This window comes from Nematolebias whitei, chromosome 18, assembly GCF_014905685.2.
Source record: "Nematolebias whitei isolate Nwh7 chromosome 18, NemWhi1, whole genome shotgun sequence".
Taxonomy (NCBI): Eukaryota; Metazoa; Chordata; class Actinopteri; order Cyprinodontiformes; family Rivulidae; genus Nematolebias; species Nematolebias whitei.
Genome location: NC_056515.1, coordinates 24,761,969 through 24,783,776, shown reverse-complemented (window position 1 = coordinate 24,783,776; position 21,808 = coordinate 24,761,969). Strand labels below are relative to the sequence as shown.

Below are 21,808 nucleotides of genomic sequence, written 5' to 3'. Positions count from 1 at the left end.
TAAATTGTTAAAATAAGTCACTTTGATGCTTAGAGATATTAAAACAAGACCGTTTAAAAACGACAAAATCACAAACGTGACTTTAAAACTCTCCAGCGTTGAAGAGTTGTGAAGGAAAGAAGAGCTCCTGCTTCCAGTAAAATAAAAATAAAGTCCAATTTCTTTTCCCTCCACAGACAGTGACTCACACCTGGGGTACTTTTACAGCCTGGACTGACATGAAACATTCTCCACTGAATCATCAGCACGGACGATTAAAACTGTTGGAAAACGTGTGAAAAAAAAAACATGTCAAAGGTACAATTTGTCTGTAGCTGCTGCTGTAATTAGTTTCACAACACGTGTTGGTTTGTTCCATTTTTAACACCCTGCCAGCACAAAGGATGATTGTTTTTCTGACAAAGAATTCATTAAATTCAATAAAAAGATGAGAGGAAAACATGAATCCAAGAGCTTGCAGTGAGGCAACAATACCAACTAGTTGAGCTGCCATGTAGCTCAGCATTTTCATTCAAACAGAATAGATGCAATTTAAATTTTTTTTGGTTGATAAAACAAACAGCAATAATAGTATTGTAAATAAATGAGTACAACAAGCTGCTGGGATCACTTGTGCCTTCAGTCAGAGCTTTGATTCTGGTGTAAACTGAACAAGAGTTTCAAAATGGAGGACGAAAATAAAGAAGATACAAATTTAATCACCAGCTGTGAATACGCACTGCGATCCTGAACAGGAACAAATGGGTAAAGAAAAATGAGTACTGCATACAGCACATTATCACCCACTGTCAAACTATCATATAGCTATAACGCAATCTATAGCAATGGCCTGGACAAATAAAGACCTTGTACAGTAGTCTATCGCTACTTCACGGTTCGACTTAAGCGGACTCGCTCTTTCGCGGTTGTTCAAAATAAGACTGGACATGACAAACAACTGGCTGATTGATGGATGAGCCGCAAGATTGGCATGGATTTTTTTATTTAAAATAAATTTTAAATTATTTAGCACCTGCTGCACCGGTGTGCAGCCCACAAGTGCAGGGAGAAGCTCTCTTCTGCAGCATCATGCCGATCTCTGGTCTGCAGCGGAGAAGTGGGCGTGGCTGAAAGTGCTGACAGGTGGCAGAGAGAGTGAGATCATGACATCATGACCTTCTGTGCTCTTTTAGGGCGTTTAAAGTTTAGAAACATTGTTTAGAATAGTGCAAAAGTGTGGGAACGGTTTAAAATACCATTATATATATATATATATATACTAAATTTAACTAGTACTACTAATTGTACAACTATCGTACCCATCACTGCACCCTGTAACCACTGGTTAACTGGTCATCATTAACTTCACACAGACTCTCACTGGTACATTTTCATCTTTAAATCACTTCTTGGTCTGCTGCCTTCATACATCTCCTCCTAAATGTCTCTGCGTGAGTGCAGCTACAGCGTGCGCTCTCAGGACATTATTACCTGCAGTGTCCCCTCAGTGCAGACTGAACTTGACAAAAGGGCCTTCTCCTACTCCGCTCCTGTTTCCTGGAATATCTTACAAAAAGACCTGAACCTCTCTACCTTGACCTCTCTAAGTGGCTTTAAGAATCTGTTGGACTCCTAGCAAGGACTAATGCAGACAAGTTCCTTTTTTTAGTTTTCTACATTCACCTTATAATCTAGGTGTTTATTACTTTTTTGTCTTTTATTTGTATTAAAAAATCTGTATGACTTTTTACAACTGTCTATTGTTGTCGTTGTTTTCCATTGTTGTCATCATTCTTTGTTGAAATCAGGTCTCTCTTGTAAATGAGTCCTCGAGGCTCAATGGGATTAACCTGTCTAAATAAAGGTTGAATGAATTCCTACTTCGCCGTTTTTCACTTATCGTGGGTGGACTGAGAACGGAACCCCCCGCGATAAACGAGGGACTACTGTACAACTTTCGACTTTGATTTGCGACCTTGACCTTAGACCTGGGGTGATGGAAAGTCTACGTGGCAGTCTGACTAATGACGATGCATGAAGTTTAGTTAAATTATCTTGAGCGGTATAGAAGTTACGGACAAGGCAACAGAAAGTTTACATCCATTCGTACGGAGACTAAACCATATTATGCTTGCCTTCAACAGGCGTATAAAACAATGGATGGATATTATACACAACAATGGGACTCTCTCTCCCCTTCCCTCCCTAATTTAACCATACCATGTCAGCTTTATTTATAGAGCACTTTAAACACCCACAGGACCAAAGTGCTGTACACATAAAACAATCATACACTCATACAATCAGTCAGAATGAAATAAAATTGTAATAATAATAATAACAATAATATATATATAAATGGACTGTACTTGTATATTAAAAGTCAACATCTCAGATGGTGTAACCAATCTGTGGTGCTAAATGCAGACATCTAGTTGACATCTAAAACTAGATTTAGTTCTATAAAGCTTTCATTTTTGGGCCCAAATTAGCCCAATTAGCCTTGATGACTGTTCCGACACAAATATGCTCACTTGAATGCTCACACATGCCTGTGCTTCCGGCTGATGTCTGCTGTATGGAAGAGGAGCAAAAATAAACTTGGGTTACACTCACAGTTGTCTTGCACTGTTGAAAAGTGTGATATCACACCTTTTTCACTATTCATTCTGATTCACAGTCAGAGATGCCGCATGGCTTAAACACTTAATGAAAAACAACTTCTGCTTTCATCACATTTCTCCACTAATGAATGTTATCTGACTGGCAAGCTAGTAGTGCACTAGTCAAGCTGGACGGAACCATTTGAGGTGATGAAACAAATTTGAACTGATGAAGAATATGTGCATTTGTCTGATTGCAATGTAGTTTTAAAGTCAAACAGTGGCAGAGTAAATCCTCAGGTTTAAACCTTGCCCCCTATAAAATATGTGGATGCTGCTGTTCTACCTGCACCACTGATCAAGGGCCTATAGATGTACAGACACAACCCATTATAGTAACATTTGAACTTAGAAGCTGAGTATTACAGTACAAACTGCGGAAACTACCAGGGATAGTAAAGTCATGTGGCATTTTTTTGTTTTTCTGACTATAATAAAGGAGTTTCAGGCCCATTACTGATTGATTTGATTATTTCAGTGGTTCCAAACCTGGTCCTTGAGGAACACCGCCCTGCATGTTTTAGTTGTTTCCCTGCTCCAACACACCTGATTCAGTTATTTAATTACTTCCTCATGTTCTGCAGGAGCCTGTTAATTACCCATTGATTAAAATTAGGTGTGTCGGAGTTGAGAAATTACTAAAACATGCAGGATGGTGTTCCTCAAGGACCAGGGTTGGGAACCCCTGTATTATTTGATAAAGAATTATAAAAAAATATATATATTACTTAATATTTTTCCCAAACTGGTGGAATACAAAACACAAGCCCACTAATCAAATCAAACTCACCGTCTGCCAGCCCACCTAACAGCAGGTAGGCTGCAGAGGCAGAGCATCAATAATCCAACAGCATCTCATTAGATCCTCCTGTCTACACATGCATGACTGTGCGCACACGCAGTCCAGTAATCAGTCTGCGGTGAAAGACAGACGCCATGGCCTTTATGTGATGGTCCCAGTCTTCTCTATTGAGTCCTGACTGGCTCTATTCACAGCCACACTATCAGTATCATAATGACACAGACGGAGGGGCTATAGGGTCACAGGCCATATGCTGGGCTACTGAGACTTGAGCACACACACCACTGCCATTGTGATGGCTAGACACAATGTAGGAGCTGTATTATCTGCCTGGCATGTGTGTGTAGGTGACTTGTCTCACAAATGAGCTCATCAAATGTTCATATGACAGTGATGGTGACAGTTACGCAACACGGCTCACTTTTACCTTTTAGCTTAAAGAACATTTGGTTTTTAACGCTTCATTTTAATTGGAAATCCATTTATTTAGCAGACTAAATGATTTACAAGCTTTAGCATATCATAACAGAAGATTGGTGAGGACATTATTGTCCAGTTTTACATATCATGATAAATGAATCTTAAACAGTTATGTTAATTTGCTAAATAAGATTATTAAAATATCAATCTGCTAACACAGTTATGTAAACATCTGTCAACTTGTGAGGTATTAGCGTCTTTCTATCACGAAGCATTAGGAGATTAAATTCACTGTTATTAATATGTAAACATCTGGTAACACTGCACCAAAATCTAACAATCTATATGAAGAACACGTATCTCTAGATGAAACTTAAAATTGTATTTTTAAGATATTACAACAAAGGCAAAAATAAAGAGAGACTGCATTAGCTTCTTGAATGGAGCTTTTACAAAACGTTACATTGCATAGATTATTGTTGGGAGATGCATAAATATAAAATGGAATTTTTATAAACACTTATTTTTTACTTTCAATTTTTAAAACTGAAGGAGACAATGCAATTAAAGTTAGTTTACTGATACTGAATATTTTATGTACAGGTCAGGTTTTGAAGGGAATGCGTGCATTACTTTTTTTTTTTTAGAAAATGAGGAATCCATCCATCCATCCATCCATCCATCCATCCATCCATCCATCCATCCATCCATCCATCCATCTTGTCTTTGCTTTTTTTGGTGTAAAATGCATCATCTGAACTTCGAGACATCTTTTCCCTCAACCAATTTACAATGAATCTGCTCAAGAACTGTCAGTGAGCTATATTTTAATAACTGTACAAGACAGGAGTATAGAGTGACAGACGCCACATAGATTCAATGTATGGTTGTTTCTCTTCATTTGTCATTTTTGCTTCTTTAATCCAAACAACACTTTTCACAAGCAGCTGAAGAAAGTAAACTTCTAACCACCATTTAGGACAGACCAGCTTTGTATGGCTTTACCAAAAAACAAAGAACCAGCAGTTTTGTATTCATCTTCTTACCTGCATTTTAATTCAGGATATAGTAATGTCCCCTTTTAACTGGATTAATATTCTCTATTTAGGCATAGGTGATTGAATATGATTTATGAAATCAGTGTTTTTTTCTTATTCCAGCCAGAGATTTAATATGAGAACATACACAACAGACCCAGTTGTTGTTGCAGGTTCTTGATGTCCTCAAAGCTTCAGCATTATTAGTTTCAGCTGCAAATACTGGAGTTGGAAAGATCACGCCTGAAGTCAAGTTGTAGAAATCATAAAACCAGCATGATCAAAGATCAATACAAAACATTTATTTGTTTAATCCTCAATAGGGGGTTGTGATTTTTACATTTGTGCCAAACATTTTTCAGCTGGGAGTAAAGACATCTAAAATATATCCTTGGATGTTTTACCCTTTTATTACTGACATAATTCATCCATCCATTCATTATCTTCACCCACTTCTTCCTTTTTGGGTTGCAGGGGTCACTGATGCCCATATCCAGCCATCACTGTGTAAGAGGCGGGGGACACCCTGGACAGGTCTCCAGTCCATCACAGGGACACAGAGACAAACGAGACAAACAACTATTCACTCTCTCACTCAAATCTAGGGACAATTTAGAGTTACTAATCAGCCTGACGTGCATGTTTTTGGTCTGTGGGAGGAAACTGGAGAAAACCCACACAGCATGGAGAGAACATGCAAACTCCACACAGAAAGGTCCCCGGCCAGGATTCAATCTGGTGACTTTATTGCTGAGAGGCAACAGCTCTACCAACTGAGCCACTGTGCCGCCCTGATATAATTCAGAAATGGTAAACATAAATTGGCATTTTTGACGAAAAAAATCCCTCTTTAATGACAAAGTGAAATCAAACTTCTTTCTTCTTCTAGACACTGAATACATGAGAAAATAGAAAAATAATCTCTGAATCACACTGGCCACAATTTTTCCTCTTTCTTTTGTAATGGACAGAACCCCTGGGGGATTTAGTGCTACAGGAAATCTTGGATATCACTACATGCCTCACAGCAAAACAACATCACTTCCAGACTTGAGTGCTTTCTGAAGGAGGGAAGAAAAATAAATACAGCATCTCCAGTGTGCCTCATCCCATGATTAATACCATCTCAATCCCTTTTTCTGTCTCCACAGTGATTTCCTCTCTGTACTCTGTTGGTCTCCCTCTGCTCCTCTGTTTTGTTCTCAGTCTGTTCTGTCTGAGCTCACTTGGCTTGGGATCATATCAGTTAGCAGAGGTCCTGGCGGGTCAGGCCCTCGCCCAAAACACAGACTGATTGGCTGGCCTCGTATCTCCACTCAGGACTCAGTGTTCCCTTTTCCTCCTCTGCTTACCACTGTGTAGTCAGAGCTCGGCCAGACAGAGAAGAATGCAGAGCAAATATGAACTTGGAACGCACAAATACTAAAAGGTAATATTTCAAAATACTTCCATCGGCAAACTGGTCTTTGATAAGATGCCGAGTCTAAATTATTTGGCTTGAAATGCAGCACAAGTAGAAAAAGAAATGTTGCAATATTATCAAATAAATGCACATCAGAAGGTTTCTGCTTCTGAAATCAAGAGAAAAGGCTGATGTCTTTTTGAATGGTTGAAAATAACCTGAGGATCTTTGTGATTTTAGCTAATAAAACACAACAAAGACAAGTATGAGTCATTCCAGTTCAGACAAATTCACCCAGAAACACAAGCACACCATCTTCAGCACAAGTTTTTCAGGTTATCTGCTTAAAAAGAACAGACTTATTGTGTGGGAAAGCAGCTATCAGACATGAAGAAACAGCTGGTAGTGCACCCTTCCCCCCATCACAAAGAACCAGTCTGTGTGCTATCACTGCTTAACAACACACTGCATACAAACACAACTCATCATTACACCCTGAAACAACAAATACACAAAGACTGGGAGGCAGACAGATGAATGGTGAGGCAACAAGGGTCATCTGGGGGGTATTTACACCTTTATCTATCCCGTTCCCAAATTTGCATGTCTGCCTTTTTGTTTAAATGTTTTTAATTCTTTCAAAGGAACTGTTCCTCTGCAGCCTCGTGTTTATTATGTTCCTGTCACCTAAAACAACATGGAGCTATTTTGTCAGTCGAGTCTAAACAAAATGGTTTATTTAACAGCTGTCAGCTCCTCGTGCTAGTTTGCAGGGAGAAAAATTAAGCTGTGTTATGGCTAGGATTAAAAATATACACTATTGATATGCAAAAATGTTTTGGAGGTTTTTAGAAACATCTCTGTCCACACTGATTTTTATCAATCCAAGTGAAACATCTACCTTTTTTTCTTACGTTACATTAGACAAACATAATTTATGAAATAAAAAAATGCAAAAACATAAATATTTCCAGCTGTTTGCCATTAGGCCAGCATTAAACACTTCTCACATCAAAGCTCAAGAAACTATGTGATTAGTAGAAATGTAAATTGTTTGAAAATGTATATATTACTTCCATAAATGTGGTTTCTTAAAATAGATTGTATGACTGCAATAAGTCTACATTTCAAGTTTAAGATTTTTGTACCATTCACTTGAATGAAAACTAATGACCTGCATTATGACGAGAACTTTTGCGTGGTAGTAGCAGAGAGAAGTCACCAATAGATATGTTGAGTGCTCACGGATCATGCAAGATATTGCAATATCACAGAAGACTGCAGGTAAAATGAGGTTGAAGATTAAACCAAAATGGACATAAATGTGCCATTTTTAAACATAAAATTATTATCTTTTTTAAAAGTTTTAGCATGAAAGGAACTGGGTGAAATACATCCCTTCAAGGATTATGCGTGCGTCAATTACATGTCAAGTGATGTTGCTTACAAACAGACAACGAGAGGTCAAACTTCACCAAGGTCACCAAGGAAATTTGGCTTGGTAGTTGAATTTTGACTATAAACCCATAACTACATTCATTTACTCTTGCTTTTATTTCTGTAAAGTAATAAAACCATCCCAACTACAGTTAATTATCGTAGTAGAACTCAGAACCGAATAGAGCAACTTTACTACTGAACAAACCAAGATAAACATGCTAAAAAAAAAAAGAAGAAAGAAACTAAAACATGCAACTCTCTATTGTTGTTAAAAGGCACAACTAATTGAGACACAAATACAGCTTTTCAGAGTCATTATCGACTCACTGGTGATCCCACACAATGTTAATTTAGCGTATGGATTTTTAGGACTGAATAGCAGGATGAGCTCATAAGATAAAGGGATGACAGTGGAGGAGAGACAGCTGTTTGTTTGAATGATTGTACCATCGGACAGTATGGACCTCTCCCAGAGGAGACATTGTCTAGATATTTCTTTTTGCTTCACATCACCCAGTGGAACAGGAAAGCTTTCAGATGGTTGTGGAGTTAATGTAAAAAAATAAAAACCTCAGTGACACTTGTGCACCAGCTTGCTGCTCACTTGCAGACATGCACACTGTTATTGTGTAAAAAATACACAAAAATCTTAAATGGTTGATTAGAAATCCACATTTATCACATACATGTGCATTCAAGTCATGAGTCTGTTACAGCTACAGGTGAAGGGCATGGCAGGGGTAGCTACATGGTTCCATGTGCATTTCTACATCTTTTAGGTCGATTACAACATTAGTGCTTCGAGGGAGCTGACAGTGAACACGCACAGACTTATGGCAATGCACCATCCCTCTTCCACATCAGCTAGCGAGACAAATGCCTTGCAGCTAGCTGCCATGTATAGAACATGAAGCACATGATGAAACATGCAATTAAAAGCTTCTGTGCTGGTGGGGGAGTGGTGTGTGGACACTCCTGGTTACATATTCCCTCACTGATTAATGGAGGGTCTTTGGGAGGGGAGGGGTTAGCGAACCTGCCAGGAGTAAAACGTAACGAGGCGCGGTGGCAGATTTATGTCCCCGCCCTTCCCCTTCCCCCAAATCCTATGCGTTCATGACAAAGTGCCCCCTAGCTCCCCCATCGCATCTCCTTGAAATGTCATTACATGTTGGCTTGTAGCAGGCCAGCAGAGAAGGAATGAAGATAAGCATTAATGTTAATGAAAATCAGGCTTTTAGCCTTTTGTCTTTAGACTGGATAGTTCTTTTGATCAGTTTCTTGACCAGATCCATATTCTCAACCAGTACCTCTATTCATTCATCTGTCCAGGCAAACTCAACTTCTTTTCTTCATATACGCCTGTATCTCACTGGGCTGCAACTGCTAAAGACTAGTTAGCAAGTGGTGTTTGCAAGGAAATCTTCAAAATGTTTTGAAATGTTTGCAAGTGTTCTAAATTTCCTCTGGTGAGTTGCAGAAACCCGAAGTCTTGTTTGTTGAATTTTGAACATGTCCAAAAAAATTGTGTGAACAATTTTTCCTCTCAAAAACAGTTGCATCCATCCATCCATTCTTCATCTTCCACTTGTTCCGAAGTCGGGTTGCTGGGGCAGCTTGAGCAGGGAGGCCCAGACACACAGCACCTCTTAATTCTTCTGGGAGGATTCCAAGGCATTCCCAGGCCAACCGAGACATAGTCTCTCCAGCATGTCTTGGGTCTTCCATGGGGTTTCCTCCCAGTCAGACATGCCCGAAGCACCTCCCAAGGTATGTGCCTAGGGAGCATCCTTACCAGATGCCCAAAACACCTCAACTGGCTCCTCTCAATGTATAGGAGCAGTGGTTCTATTCAGAGTCTCTCTTGGATAACTGAACTTTCACCTTATCTGTAAGGGAGAGTCCAGCTACCCCACGGAGGAAACTACAATTTCATCCACCTGATCCGAGATTTTGTTATTTCAATCACTACCCAGAGTTTGTGGCCATAGGTGAGAGTAGGAATATAGACTGACCGGTAAACCAAGCTTCACCTTACAGCACAGTTCCCTTTTCACCACAACGGACTGGCACAGAGTCTACAATACTGCAGACATAGCACTAATCTGTCTGTCAATCTCACGCTCCATTATTTCCTCCCTTGTGAACAAAACTCAGAGAAACTTGAACTCCTCCACTTGAGGCAGAACCTCACCCTTGACCTGAAGAGAGCAATCCACCCTTTTCTGACTGAGGACCATGGCCTCAGATTTGGAAGTGCTGATTCTCAACCCAGCTGCTTCACACTCAGCTGTGAACTGCTCCAGTGAGAGCTGAAGATCACGACACAATGACACAAACAGGACCACATCATCCGCAAATGGCAGAGGAATCCTGAGGCCACAAAAAACAGATAACCCCTGCCCCCTGGCTGCACCAAGAAATTCTATTCATGAAAGTTAAACACAATAGATGACAATGAGCAGCCCTGGTGGAGTCCACCTCCCACCCTGAAGGGGTTCAACTTAATGCCGGCAATGTGAACCAAACTCTCATACCGCTTGTATAGGGACTGAACAGCCCGTAGCAATGGGGCCCCCAACCCCATACTCGCGGAGAACCCCCAACAGTGTACCCCTAGGAACACGGTTGAAAGCCTTCTCCAAATCTACAAAACACATGTAGACTGGATGGGCAAATTCCCATGATCCCTTGAGGACCCTAGTGAGGGTAAAGAGCTGGTTCAGTGTTCCAAGGTCAGGACAGAACCTGCATTGTTCCTCCTAGATCTGAAGTTCGACCAACGATCGGACTTGCTTCTCCAGTATCCCTGAATAGACCTTACCAGGGAGGCTAAGGAGAGTGATGCCCCTATAATTGGAGTACACCCTCTGGCCCTCTTTTTTGAAGAGGGGAACCACCAAATCAGAATGCCAATCTAGTGGCACTGCCCCCGATGTCCATGCAGTGTTGCAAAGGTGTGTCAATCAAGGCAGCCCCACAATAGATCCTTAATGAAATCAGGGTGGATTTTGCCCATCCCCAGAGCCCTGACGCCGCAGAGCTTTTTAATTACCTTGGTGACCTCAACTACACTCCATGGTTATGGACAGACCAACCCAGAAATCCCCCGACTCAGCATCCTGCAGAAGACATGCCAGTGGGACTGAGAAGGTCAGATAAGTATTCCTTCCACCGACAACATTGCTGGTTGAGGTCAACAGCACTCGACCCTCATTGAACATGTTGTTCATAAAGTGCTGCTTTCTCCTCCTCAGCCCCCTGATGCTTTGCCAGAATCTCCTCAGAGCCGACCAAGAGTCTCTATCCAAGATCACATCGAACTCCTCCCACATCCGAGCTTTTGCCTCAGCAACAGCTAAGGCTACAGACTGCTGTTTAGAGCTCTAGATTTGTATTTTGACACTTCACAGGAGCTCTCTTTATGACAGAAACTATCCAATACTATAGCCAGTCTATCTAGTCTGTCCAGATCTAACCATGCCGATGATAAACTATGATTGCTAAGTGATTTAAATCTCTAGTAGTACTCTAGTAGATTATATCATAAATATGGGGGCTGCTGCCAACATAGGCAGAGGTGGGTATAGTGTATTGGAGATGGACTACAAAGTAATGTGCATTGTCCAGAATACAGCTTTCAAGTCATGCACACAAAAACAAAACCATAATTTTCAAACATCATCTCCGCAAAACACACCCACGTGGTTTGCTAGTTGTAAACACTCAAGAGTTCAAAAACTGTAACAGAAATTTATTTTTTATTTTTTCCCCATATTTGGGTCACCAACTTGTCTCCAACAGCAGTCCAGTGAGATAGTGGCTTAACCATGCAAAGATTAAACATATTGAACTTATAAGTCTTTGACATTTACTTTTTACACATAAACTGATCCTTTTTTAATCACTGGAAGGCCTTTGGTTTCATGATTACTCATCTCTGCAGCTTCTCATAGCATCTGGAGTCTACTGTGTGTGCAAAATACCTTTAGCCTGTCCTTTGGCAGAGCCTGGGCTCCTTTCATGATGACTTCTTGAACCCTTTCAACAGACAGGTCACTTCCAGCCTGCTCCAGACGCTGACTGAAAAACCCAATCACCTAAAGGACACAAAAACAGGAAATGACCATTTAGAAACTTGCAAAATATACAATTTGTCATGTGGTTTGCACAGTCAAAGAAAAAAAACAAAGAATTATAAAGTTGCACTGTGTTAATAATTTTCCAAATACATTTTTAACGTTATGAGCATCCAATTCAATTCAATTCAGTTCAGTTTATTTATATACCATACCATTTTATTTATAGAGCAAGTCGCATATATATGGTGCCAAGTCACAACAGAAGTCAATTATAATTATTTTTTACCAGTTTAAACAAGGGGAATGATCAGCTTTTTGTATTTTTTATTAAATAAACAGAAACATCGCTGAGTGATTCTTATCCTGTGGGTTTTCTTGTCAATAAGTGCATGACCTTAGCATTTTTTAATATCCACTGAGCCAAAGGAACCAACACAATCAAGCTAAATGTTCTTTATTGTGTTTACTCGAATGAGAAGCCTTTAGGACTCATTCATCACACCACCTGAACAGCAACCCATAAATTGCCACTGACGTGATCTCATTTAGTGTTGTAGCACTCCATCACTACCTGATGTAGAGGCTACTCTTGTATGAATACTGCATTTTGTGCATGTACAGCAGCATCTGTGTTGGCATGTTTGAAAGAAGCTGAGACAAACTTAACAATGAGCCACATCTAAATGACCAAATCCTGTTGCAGTAGCAAGACAAATAATCCATTAGGCCAATTTCCTTTTGTAAAAAGGCCTTAAGGTGAGAAAGCCAGTACCATTTATTTTTTCCTGTTGAGTCAAAATCCAGAAACGTTTAGTTTAAAACTGCTACTCACTGTGTTGCAACTGTTGGCAACAAATTGTGAAGTGCATTTGAGACGGCATTTCTTAAAATGTCTTACAACATTTGCAAGGGTTCTTAACACCCTCTTGCAGGGGCGTCACTCTAGTGCTGCAGAAAATTTGAACATGTTGTCTGGGACATTTCTCAACAAGTTTTCTTTGAGTTAGAGGGTCAAAAAGATGAGAAAACTTTGGGAGGGTTTAGTGATCTATGAAACCAAACCAGGAATGAATTGTGAGAAACAACGTAACATAAATTGCAATCAAATTGTGACAAAATAAGAAACCTTGTGACTAAAAACATCCCAAAGCCTACACATTCACTGGAATGTCAATCATTTTTTTGCAGTTACATGTGTAACAAATGTGTAACTGAGTACAACATCAGTGTGATTCCAAAATACAATGTGTGTATATTTTTTTTCCAACTAGTCGCCAACAGTTACAGCTCAGTGAGATAGACTTAAGCTGAAAACAGCAAAATTCTAATATTACAAAAAAACAAAAAAAACAAAAGCTGAAGTTTTTTAAAAGTCAATTCATTTATAGCCAACTTAAAAGCTGTCATGAATATAATGCCAAAGATCAGACAATACAAAGACACAAGACATGATCTACAAGAGTTTAACTTAATAAACAATAAAAACAATTATCGTTTTAAACTACTACCATTCGGTGCAACCCCCCCCCCCCCCCCGATAAATCATTGCAGCTCATGTTTTGATGTGATGGAATTTAGACGTTTTGATGTTTATAACAAAAGATAAATAAAGTTATGATTGCTATCAACATCATATCTCACTGAAAGTGATTCTACACAGTGCATTGCTACAAATATTGAGTCCGTTTTGATAGAAGTGATTGAAGATGGTTGCAAATAAGAGGGTATAAGGTTAAATGGAAAACTGGATGGATGCTGCTTTCAGTCAAAGGGAATTAATTACAAATTCAGCGTAAGATTTCAGCGTTTTTTTAATTGTTTAAAAAAAGTGCCCTCTGGGTTTATTTCCAAACAAGACATCAAGGAAAGCACGTTTTGTGTTTCCAAAGCTGTGAAGCATTCTTCCCTGAAGACATGTTTGATGTTAGAAAATTAAAAAAATCCCATGTATTACTAATTCTTTTTAATGCTCCTTTTTTGTGAAACTAACAGCAAAAAATAAACTAAAATAAAAAATCTCGAGGCAGTGTTTTCTTTGCTCAAACTCAACAGTTGCTTTAGAAAATTCAAACACACTGCTGTGCATGGGTGTAGCCTGTGTCTACGTCTGCCTAATACTAATCTTTTTATTAACTCTGAAGGCCTCTCATAGGGGGTTAATTTAAAATAGCAGAGGCAGCCTCTCATTCTGGATCTCGTGCTCACACACATTGACTTGCAAGCGTAGGAAAAGCTACAGTGAATAGCCTCGGGGAAGTTGTCTTTTTCAAGGGTTTCTAGCTAGCACGCCTCCCCCATACTTATGGATAACAAGCAAAGCCCATTGCAGTGCATCCAGCGATGTTCACATGCCAAAGTTGTTCTTCCTTTTCTACATACGGGTCTTAAATTACAACTATTTCTTGTGCTCTCAATCCCCTACAAACTTACATTTTTAAGACTTTTTATTATTACTGTTATTTAGTATTAGTAGTATTTTCACTTGAGAGAACTGGTTACTTTGTGGATACTACTTGCTTTCACAAGGCCCTGCATGATGCAGGCTGCATGCTAACTATGCATCTGCTTCAGTCCATTCAGGCCTTTTAAGCTTTACACCCTGCAGAAACAGATGACATTGAGGGAAATTTATACAGCCTTAATCTATGCAATCATTTCAGCAACTAAAGTCAGTGCCAGGAAGAAAGGCGTTTTGAGATTTGAGCTTCTTTTGATTTGCCTCTGATATTTAGAGTGACTGACCGTGTCAAGGTTCTGCATGATGTCCTGGAAGGACGGGTGCATCCTGAACTGCTCAAAGAGCTCCCGCTTGTACAGCAGCGCGTACACCAGGTTGGGATTGTGGTGCAGAGAGTTGCACAGGCAGGAGTTGATGATTTCCAGCATCATGCGGATCACCTCCTCAATAACATTCAGGTCCTGGGCCTGGGGGAGAAGGAGGATGGAAAAGGTTAATTGGTTTCCCATTACATCGGCTTCACTTATTATTTTATCTTTAAATGATTGTCTCATGGTGGAGGGGAGGGAGCAGGAAAAAAGAAGAATGATGATAAAGGAGGAGGAATGTCAGCTAAGAAGTACGATAAGTCTTAGGTAAGAAGAGAGGTGATCTTATAAGCTGCAGGTCAGGTCTTATCACAGTATGCTTCCTCAGGTCAGAGACAACTGCTACTAATGACAGGTGACAGTAAAAATACAAAGAAAGAGGTTTAAGAGAACATAAAGGAGAAAAATATATTAATTTGGGCATGGTGGCAGTCCCTTAAATATAGTAGGCTTGTCAAAAATCCCAAGACGAAGCAGAAACCATATCAATGTTCCTGAATCAGAATGTATGCCAGAAAAAACAAAAACAAAACAAAACGCATGTTAAGGTAAAAAAAAAGAAAAGAAAAAGATTTGCAAGCAATCTAACTTTCATCTCAAAAAAATCTAAAGAAAATAGTCACAGGTCAGTTGCATGAACATTTATAAAGAAATAATCTGAAGAGTTTCAGTCAAGGTTTAGAGCTCATCATAGTACAGAAACAGCACTAGTAAAAGTCACTAATTATATTCTCATGGCCTCAGACAATGGACTTGTGTCTACACTGGTCCTGTTAGACCTCAGTGCTGCATTTGATACAAATTACTATAATATTCTATTACAGAGACTTGAATACGATATTGGGATTGCAGGAACTGCTCTAAAATGGTTAAAATTATAGTTAGCTGATAGATTCCAGTTTGTAAATATAAATAATGAATCTTATTCAAACACCAACATTAGTCATGGAGTTCCTCAGGGCTCAGTGCTTGGACAAATACTATTTACTTTATATATGCTTCCATTAGGAAATGTTATTAAACAACATGGGATAAATTTTCATTGTTATGCTGATGATACACAATTATATTTGACCATGAAACCCAATGAATTCAATCAGTTACTTACGTTACAAGCATGTCTTAAGGACATAAAATCCCGGATGACCCTTAATCTTCTGTTTTTGAATACAGACAAGACTGAGGTTTTGGTTTTTGAACCTGAGCATCTTAGGGATACATTTTTCATTTTTTCGCCCTCCTTAGATGGTATTAATCTGTCCTCCAGTTCTAATATTAAAAATCTTGGTGCTATTTTTGCTTTTATCCCCCACAATAAAAATGTTACTAGAACCGCCTTCTTCCACCTCTGTAATATCTCGAAAATTAGAAACATCTTATCTAAAAATGATGCTGAAAAACTGGTTCATGCATTTGTCACGTCTAGACTGGACTATTGCAATGGTTTGTTATCTGGGTGTCCAAATACTTCCTTAAAAAGTCTTCGGTTAATCCAAAATGCTGCTGCCAGAGTCTTAACTGAAGTTAGTAGGAGAGATCATATCTCTCCTGTTTTAGTTGTTCTCAATTGGCTCCCTGTCAAATCCAGAATTGAATTTAAAAAAATCTTACTTCTAACCTACAAAGCTCTCAACAGTCTAGCTCCATCTTATATTACAGATCTTATTTTTCCATATTTTCCTAACAGTGCACTTCGCTCTCAGACTGCAGGTTTACTTGCAGTTCCTAGCGTTTCCAAAAGCAGAATAGGAGGAAGATCTTTCAGTTATCAGGCTCCTCTCTTGTGGAGCCAACTTCCAATCTCTGTCCGTGAGGCTGACACATTATCCAGTTTTAAGACTGGGATTAAGACTTTCCTTTTTGCTAAATCCTATAGTTAGGGTTGGCTTGGGTTTCCTGAGTTGTCCCTTAGTTATGCTGCTATAGGCTTAGACTGCTGGAGGACAAACTGACCACATCTTTTCACTATACTACTGTCTTTACTTACTCTGCTCAACCTGTTTTGTATTTGTAATTATTTTTTCTATCCTTAACATGTGTTTTTGTCTTTCAGGTACACCTGCACCTATATCTGGACCTACCATTCTGTGTTCGTTTGTCTCTCCTTTCTGTCCTCTCAAACCCAGCCGGTTAAAGCAGATGGCCGCTTGTCCTGAGCCTGGTTCTGCTGGAGGTTTCTTCCTTTTAAAAAGGGAGTTTTTCATTTCCACTGTTGCCATTGTGCTTGCTCAGGATGGGAGACTGCGACGAAGTGGAGCTTCAACGAGTCTGCTGGCTTCCTTAGGTAGAGAACTTTACTAATTGGCTTTTCTATGCATGTGTACATTCCTGTAAAGTACCCTGAGACAACTTTGTTGTGATATGGCGCTATATAAATAAACTGAATTGAATTGAACAGTATGCTTTAGGATATAAGAAAACATTTGACATTTTGAGAACATCCAGCAGTATAAAAACAGTGTACACTATTCTGTATGTAATATAACTCCAGACCAAATTCCCTGTTAAATGGTGGTCACTGAGATTTAGAAGTCTCAATACATTTTATTGAATTTGAACACATTCTAGTTTCTCCTCAGAATATCCAAATCATCCACACTTGCTTGGTACAACTTCACATCACACAGATATGATCATGGCATTATTTCCTCATTTAAAATTATTTAAACCACCTAAATAAATTCTACTGTGTAGCTTGTTTCTAATGTATGATAGTCAGTTTAAATATATTTAAATGTTGGGTTATTTTTACCACTTGTGTTTATTTTTATTGCCTGCCGCTGCAAGGTTAAGGCGGGTGTTAATGGCTTTGCCCATGTCTGTGTGATTTATATACATTTTTATGATTAGAAATACATACCTGATTAAGTTTTGGAGCCAATCTAATGCAAGATAGGCACCACAGCTAAACAACATTAGTTAATAAAAATGTCTATAACTTTGTGAGTTTTATAGATCGAGCTAAAATTTGTTGTAGCTGAGAGTCATTCACAACACATGTTTATTGACATCTTGCAAAACTGAATGAGAATGAGCATCTGGTTATTTTCAAGGCTTAACCAAACCAATAAAAAACTGTCATAAAAGTCAGCAGGTGATGTCCATTCCTTCAGAGAATGCAAGAACTTTACCTGTTAATGAAGAGATAATAAATCACTCCATTCAGTATCACTGCATTCTTATCAGTTACCCTATTAAAACCTAACATGAAAATAAAAAAAACGTAAAATTTCTAATTGAGGCTACATTTACAATGTTCTAATAACCTGATTGAGATGCAACATTGATTAAAATGCTGTAAAAAGCATTTTTAAAGTAGTAAATAAATACGGTTGGTGATCTATGTCAATCAAATTGCATATCTTAAAATTGCATGCACTTTATCTGCACAATTACATAGTTTTACAGCATCTGTGACACACATCACTGATTTCCAAAGAACAACTTCAGTTCCATTTACAAGTAGCTTTAGGGTTTATTTTGAAGAACGCAATTGCTTAAGATTGACTTGTTTTTAAAGACTGGATCATTTATTTTTGTTAACAGATCTGTCAGCAGAACTGGATTTCTGCAGGTAGGAATCATTTTTGAACAAGGAAGAAAAGCCTCCGTTTTATGCCAATTCAATTTCTTTTAGGCATGAACTTCATCCATGAAAAACAATATTCTTCTTTAATCAAGTTCAGCTTTCACATAGGTGTTGACAGATCAGACTATGTTTTTTGTTTTTCAATTTCAGCTAGCATTTTCATTCAAACTGACATCCAGACTAAAGATTGGTCACCCTTTTTTAATGAAAACATGTAAAGTATTATCATTTTGAATAACTACCATTGCCAGTTTGTTGGTTCAACAAAAACCTTTTACTTCCATATAACAAATGGCATGCAAAACTAACAAACAGGTAGATCTGATTAGCCTTGGGAAAATTGTTTTAATCTTAAGTGGGAATCTTTTCAATCTGCTCTGAAAGGAGGCCCCATGATTGATAAAGAAAAAAAAAAAGAATCTTGTCCTTTAGTTATTGTACTCATAACAAAATGTCTACAAGCCAGACAGACGCCACCATGACAAGATAAGGTCTTGTCTGGTGTTTTGTATGGTGGCACAAACAGCAAGAAATATGCAGAGACCGTGGGAAAATAAATTATGTTGAAACAAACCAAAAAAACAACAGATGAGTATGAAGTCACAAATATAACTGAAGAGGTGATCAGTTTCTAGTTGTCATTTACCAATAATGTCATCACTCTTAAGGAAACTACAAAATGCAGCTTTCAAACCAATCAATAAACACAAAAAAATGCTTTAACTCAGTAAAAGCTAAATAATTACAATTTTGCCAAAAGACGGAACAAAATGCACCACTAGCTGCTTAGAAGCTCAACGTGCAACACTGAGTTCACTGTACTGGCCTACGTCTACACAAGGTATCAACTGTATCTTGAGGGGTTTAGAGTTAAAAGGCTGGCTGGTCAAGCAGCTAAGAAGAAGCTGAGACAACAAAACACAAAATAAGGGATCACAGGAGTCAAGAATGTTTAAACAGCTTAGCTTAATGCAGTGGAGTTTTCATGAAATCAGTCTAATGGTTGACTGAACACAACAAACACACTGACAGGTTTTGGTGCGGATCTTGGATCTGTTTGGTTAGAAGGAGGTAAACAACAACTGAACATATCTTTACAAAGACAGAGGTATAAATGTATGTAACTAAGAGTAAGAAGTGTCCTAGTAAGCCATGAGTGTTTCATCAGTGTTTCAATGTAACAACTGAAGCTGCTCCAATGGCTTCAGCTGACGGCATATTATTTATTCACACCTAAAATCTATCAAAAGTGGAAAAAAACAAACAGATATGACTCTTCTGCTCATGCAAAGGTGGAGATTATAACTTCCAATCTTAAAGTAAAAGGCACTCTGAAATTAGACAAAACTACAGCAAACACCAGGACATTAAACAACTGTTGTGCCAATAATGCAGCAACATTAGAGCTGCCCACAATTTACCAATGTTCTCAATAGTAAGTAAATCTGAGAACTTTAATCATCTTTTATTTATTGGAAGTCTCAACTTAGCATTCACCAGCTTTAACTTCCTCTGGGTTTACATATGACTACATTTAGATAAAAGTAACTGTGTTCCTCTGAAATTTATAACCAAAAAAGAGGCTAAACAAGCAGAGCATGGTTGAATAAAACATTACTTCCTCTGTACTGTGTAACACATTTTTAAATACAACTTATAATTAGACACACATTTTCATGAGAAACATTGTTCTGACGATAAGTTGTTTTGACCGAGACTTTCATGAACATTCACAACAGGAACCGGGCAGGACTGCTCCTACAAGCTGATTGAGACCAGAGATTCCACCTCCAATCTGGGCTATCCATCTGCAACAGAGCAGCATGTGGTAGCTTTTATTTTCCATCTTCTATGTTCTTTTTGGAAACTAGTCCTTATCTTATAAATAACTTTACTTGCAATGCCACTTTTTTTTGTTTTACTCACGCACAAGACAAACCTTCAACCTTTCCAAGTTAGCCTATTAACAAGTATTAGAGTAAATATATGCAATATTTTGCGCATAAACGAATTGGGCTTGCAACACAAATGCAATAGTTTCTTGCATTGAATTTGACAAGTTCATGGAGGTTTCAGATGCAGACATGAAGAGGCAAAGGGAAGGAAGGAGAGCCAGTAATAATGAGGACTGATTGTATGTCTGGAGGCAGAGGAGGCTCTCCCTCTGCGTCTCCACTGCCTAGCTAGACCTGCTTTCCTCTGTTCTGCAGTGGCAGGCCATAATTAGACAGAAAGCAGGGACACATATGGGAGACAACTGAGTAGGAGGAAGAGGCGGCAGAAGAAATGAAGACAGCGACAAAAATGGGAACATACAAAATGAGAGAAGAGGAGGGGGAGTTGATGTAGACTGTGAACATGGTGAGGAGGAGACAGAAGCGGGAGAGGAGGGCAGAGTAGGAGTGAGGGTTGCCTTGTGCGTTTGTTCTCTAGCTCAGCACCCAGCTTAATGAGATTAGTCTGGCAGGGAAAAAAATGCCACACTGGGGAATTCAGGTCACATGAAAATAGGCTAGCTAGACGTCTGCCTGGCCCTGCGTGTATGTTTGTCAAGAGGATGAGATTAAGAGGTCTGTGGTCTACTTGAAACCCAGACAGGATTTAAACATGCTGGCTGCTCCTGTTTCTCCTCATTTACTTTCAAAACTGTTGTTCTGCACTTGTTTTTCCCCAAAATGTAACCTTGAACTGACAGAAAACACCTGACATTGGTTGACTAAACATCATCGTTACAGCTGCCCTCTCTTAATTCCCCTCACCCCCAACTTTGTGTGTGTTTCTTATCGTCTTGCTCTTTCTCCCACATTCATGTGAAACTTTCCAAACCTGGCTGCATTGTCGTTGTCATTGTATTTAGCTTCAGGCAATCTCTTCCTGTGTTTTCCTGTAACTCTCTATTGTAAACCTCTCATTTTCTTGTGCGACAAACCAGCATCTCCTCCATTACAAATCTATCAGTGTGCCTCACACGCTGCTTATAGTGACAATCAGGAGGCGATTTGATGTATCAGTAAAAAACAGTCCTAAGAAATAAGCAGTATATTTAATCTCATTAATCATGTCCTGTTCCTCTTGTTTCACTGTTTAAACAGACTTGACTAGAAAACTGTTCACTTTTCTCTTCATGTGATTCTACTGCTAATATTTTAACAAGCTGAGCCCAAATATGGTGCATTTGACCTTTGCTTACCTTCTGATGGTCGTTTTATTGTCTGATGGTTGTTATCACAGAGTCTGCAGATGCAATCAATGTTTGTGTGTTCTACAATGATCCTGCATGCCTGTATGCAAATGTTTGTGTGTGAGGACAGAGTGTTTACAGACAGACGTCTAAATCCCAGCAAAGTAGGAGCTGGCATCATTAAACCAATAGCTTAGCGATTCCCTGGCTGGCTACGTTCATCACAAGCTGTTGCAGGGCAGACAAACCAGACATATTAAGAAAGAGCCCTGATAAAAAATAGACAGACAAATAGAAGGACAAATGTCTTAAGAGGCAGATATGATAAAAATATGCAAAAATGATAAATGCTTTACAGAAAATGGACAGATTAAGTTATCATAAACA

The 21,808-nt window shown here is 38.9% G+C and overlaps 1 protein-coding gene across 1 annotated transcript in view; it reads right to left on the bottom strand.

The window, feature by feature from the left end:
- Nucleotides 1–14,613, bottom strand: part of dym (dymeclin) — a 14,984-nt gene extending 371 nt beyond the window's left edge. Inside the window, exons 1-2 of the mRNA XM_037692357.1 lie at nt 14,568–14,613; nt 11,730–11,843 (exon numbers count right to left, since the gene is read on the bottom strand). Of these exons, the coding sequence (XP_037548285.1) occupies nt 11,730–11,843; nt 14,568–14,609 (156 nt within the window). The 5' untranslated portion in view covers nt 14,610–14,613. The remainder of the gene's footprint in view (nt 1–11,729; nt 11,844–14,567) is intronic.
- Nucleotides 14,614–21,808: the final 7,195 nt, after the last annotated feature.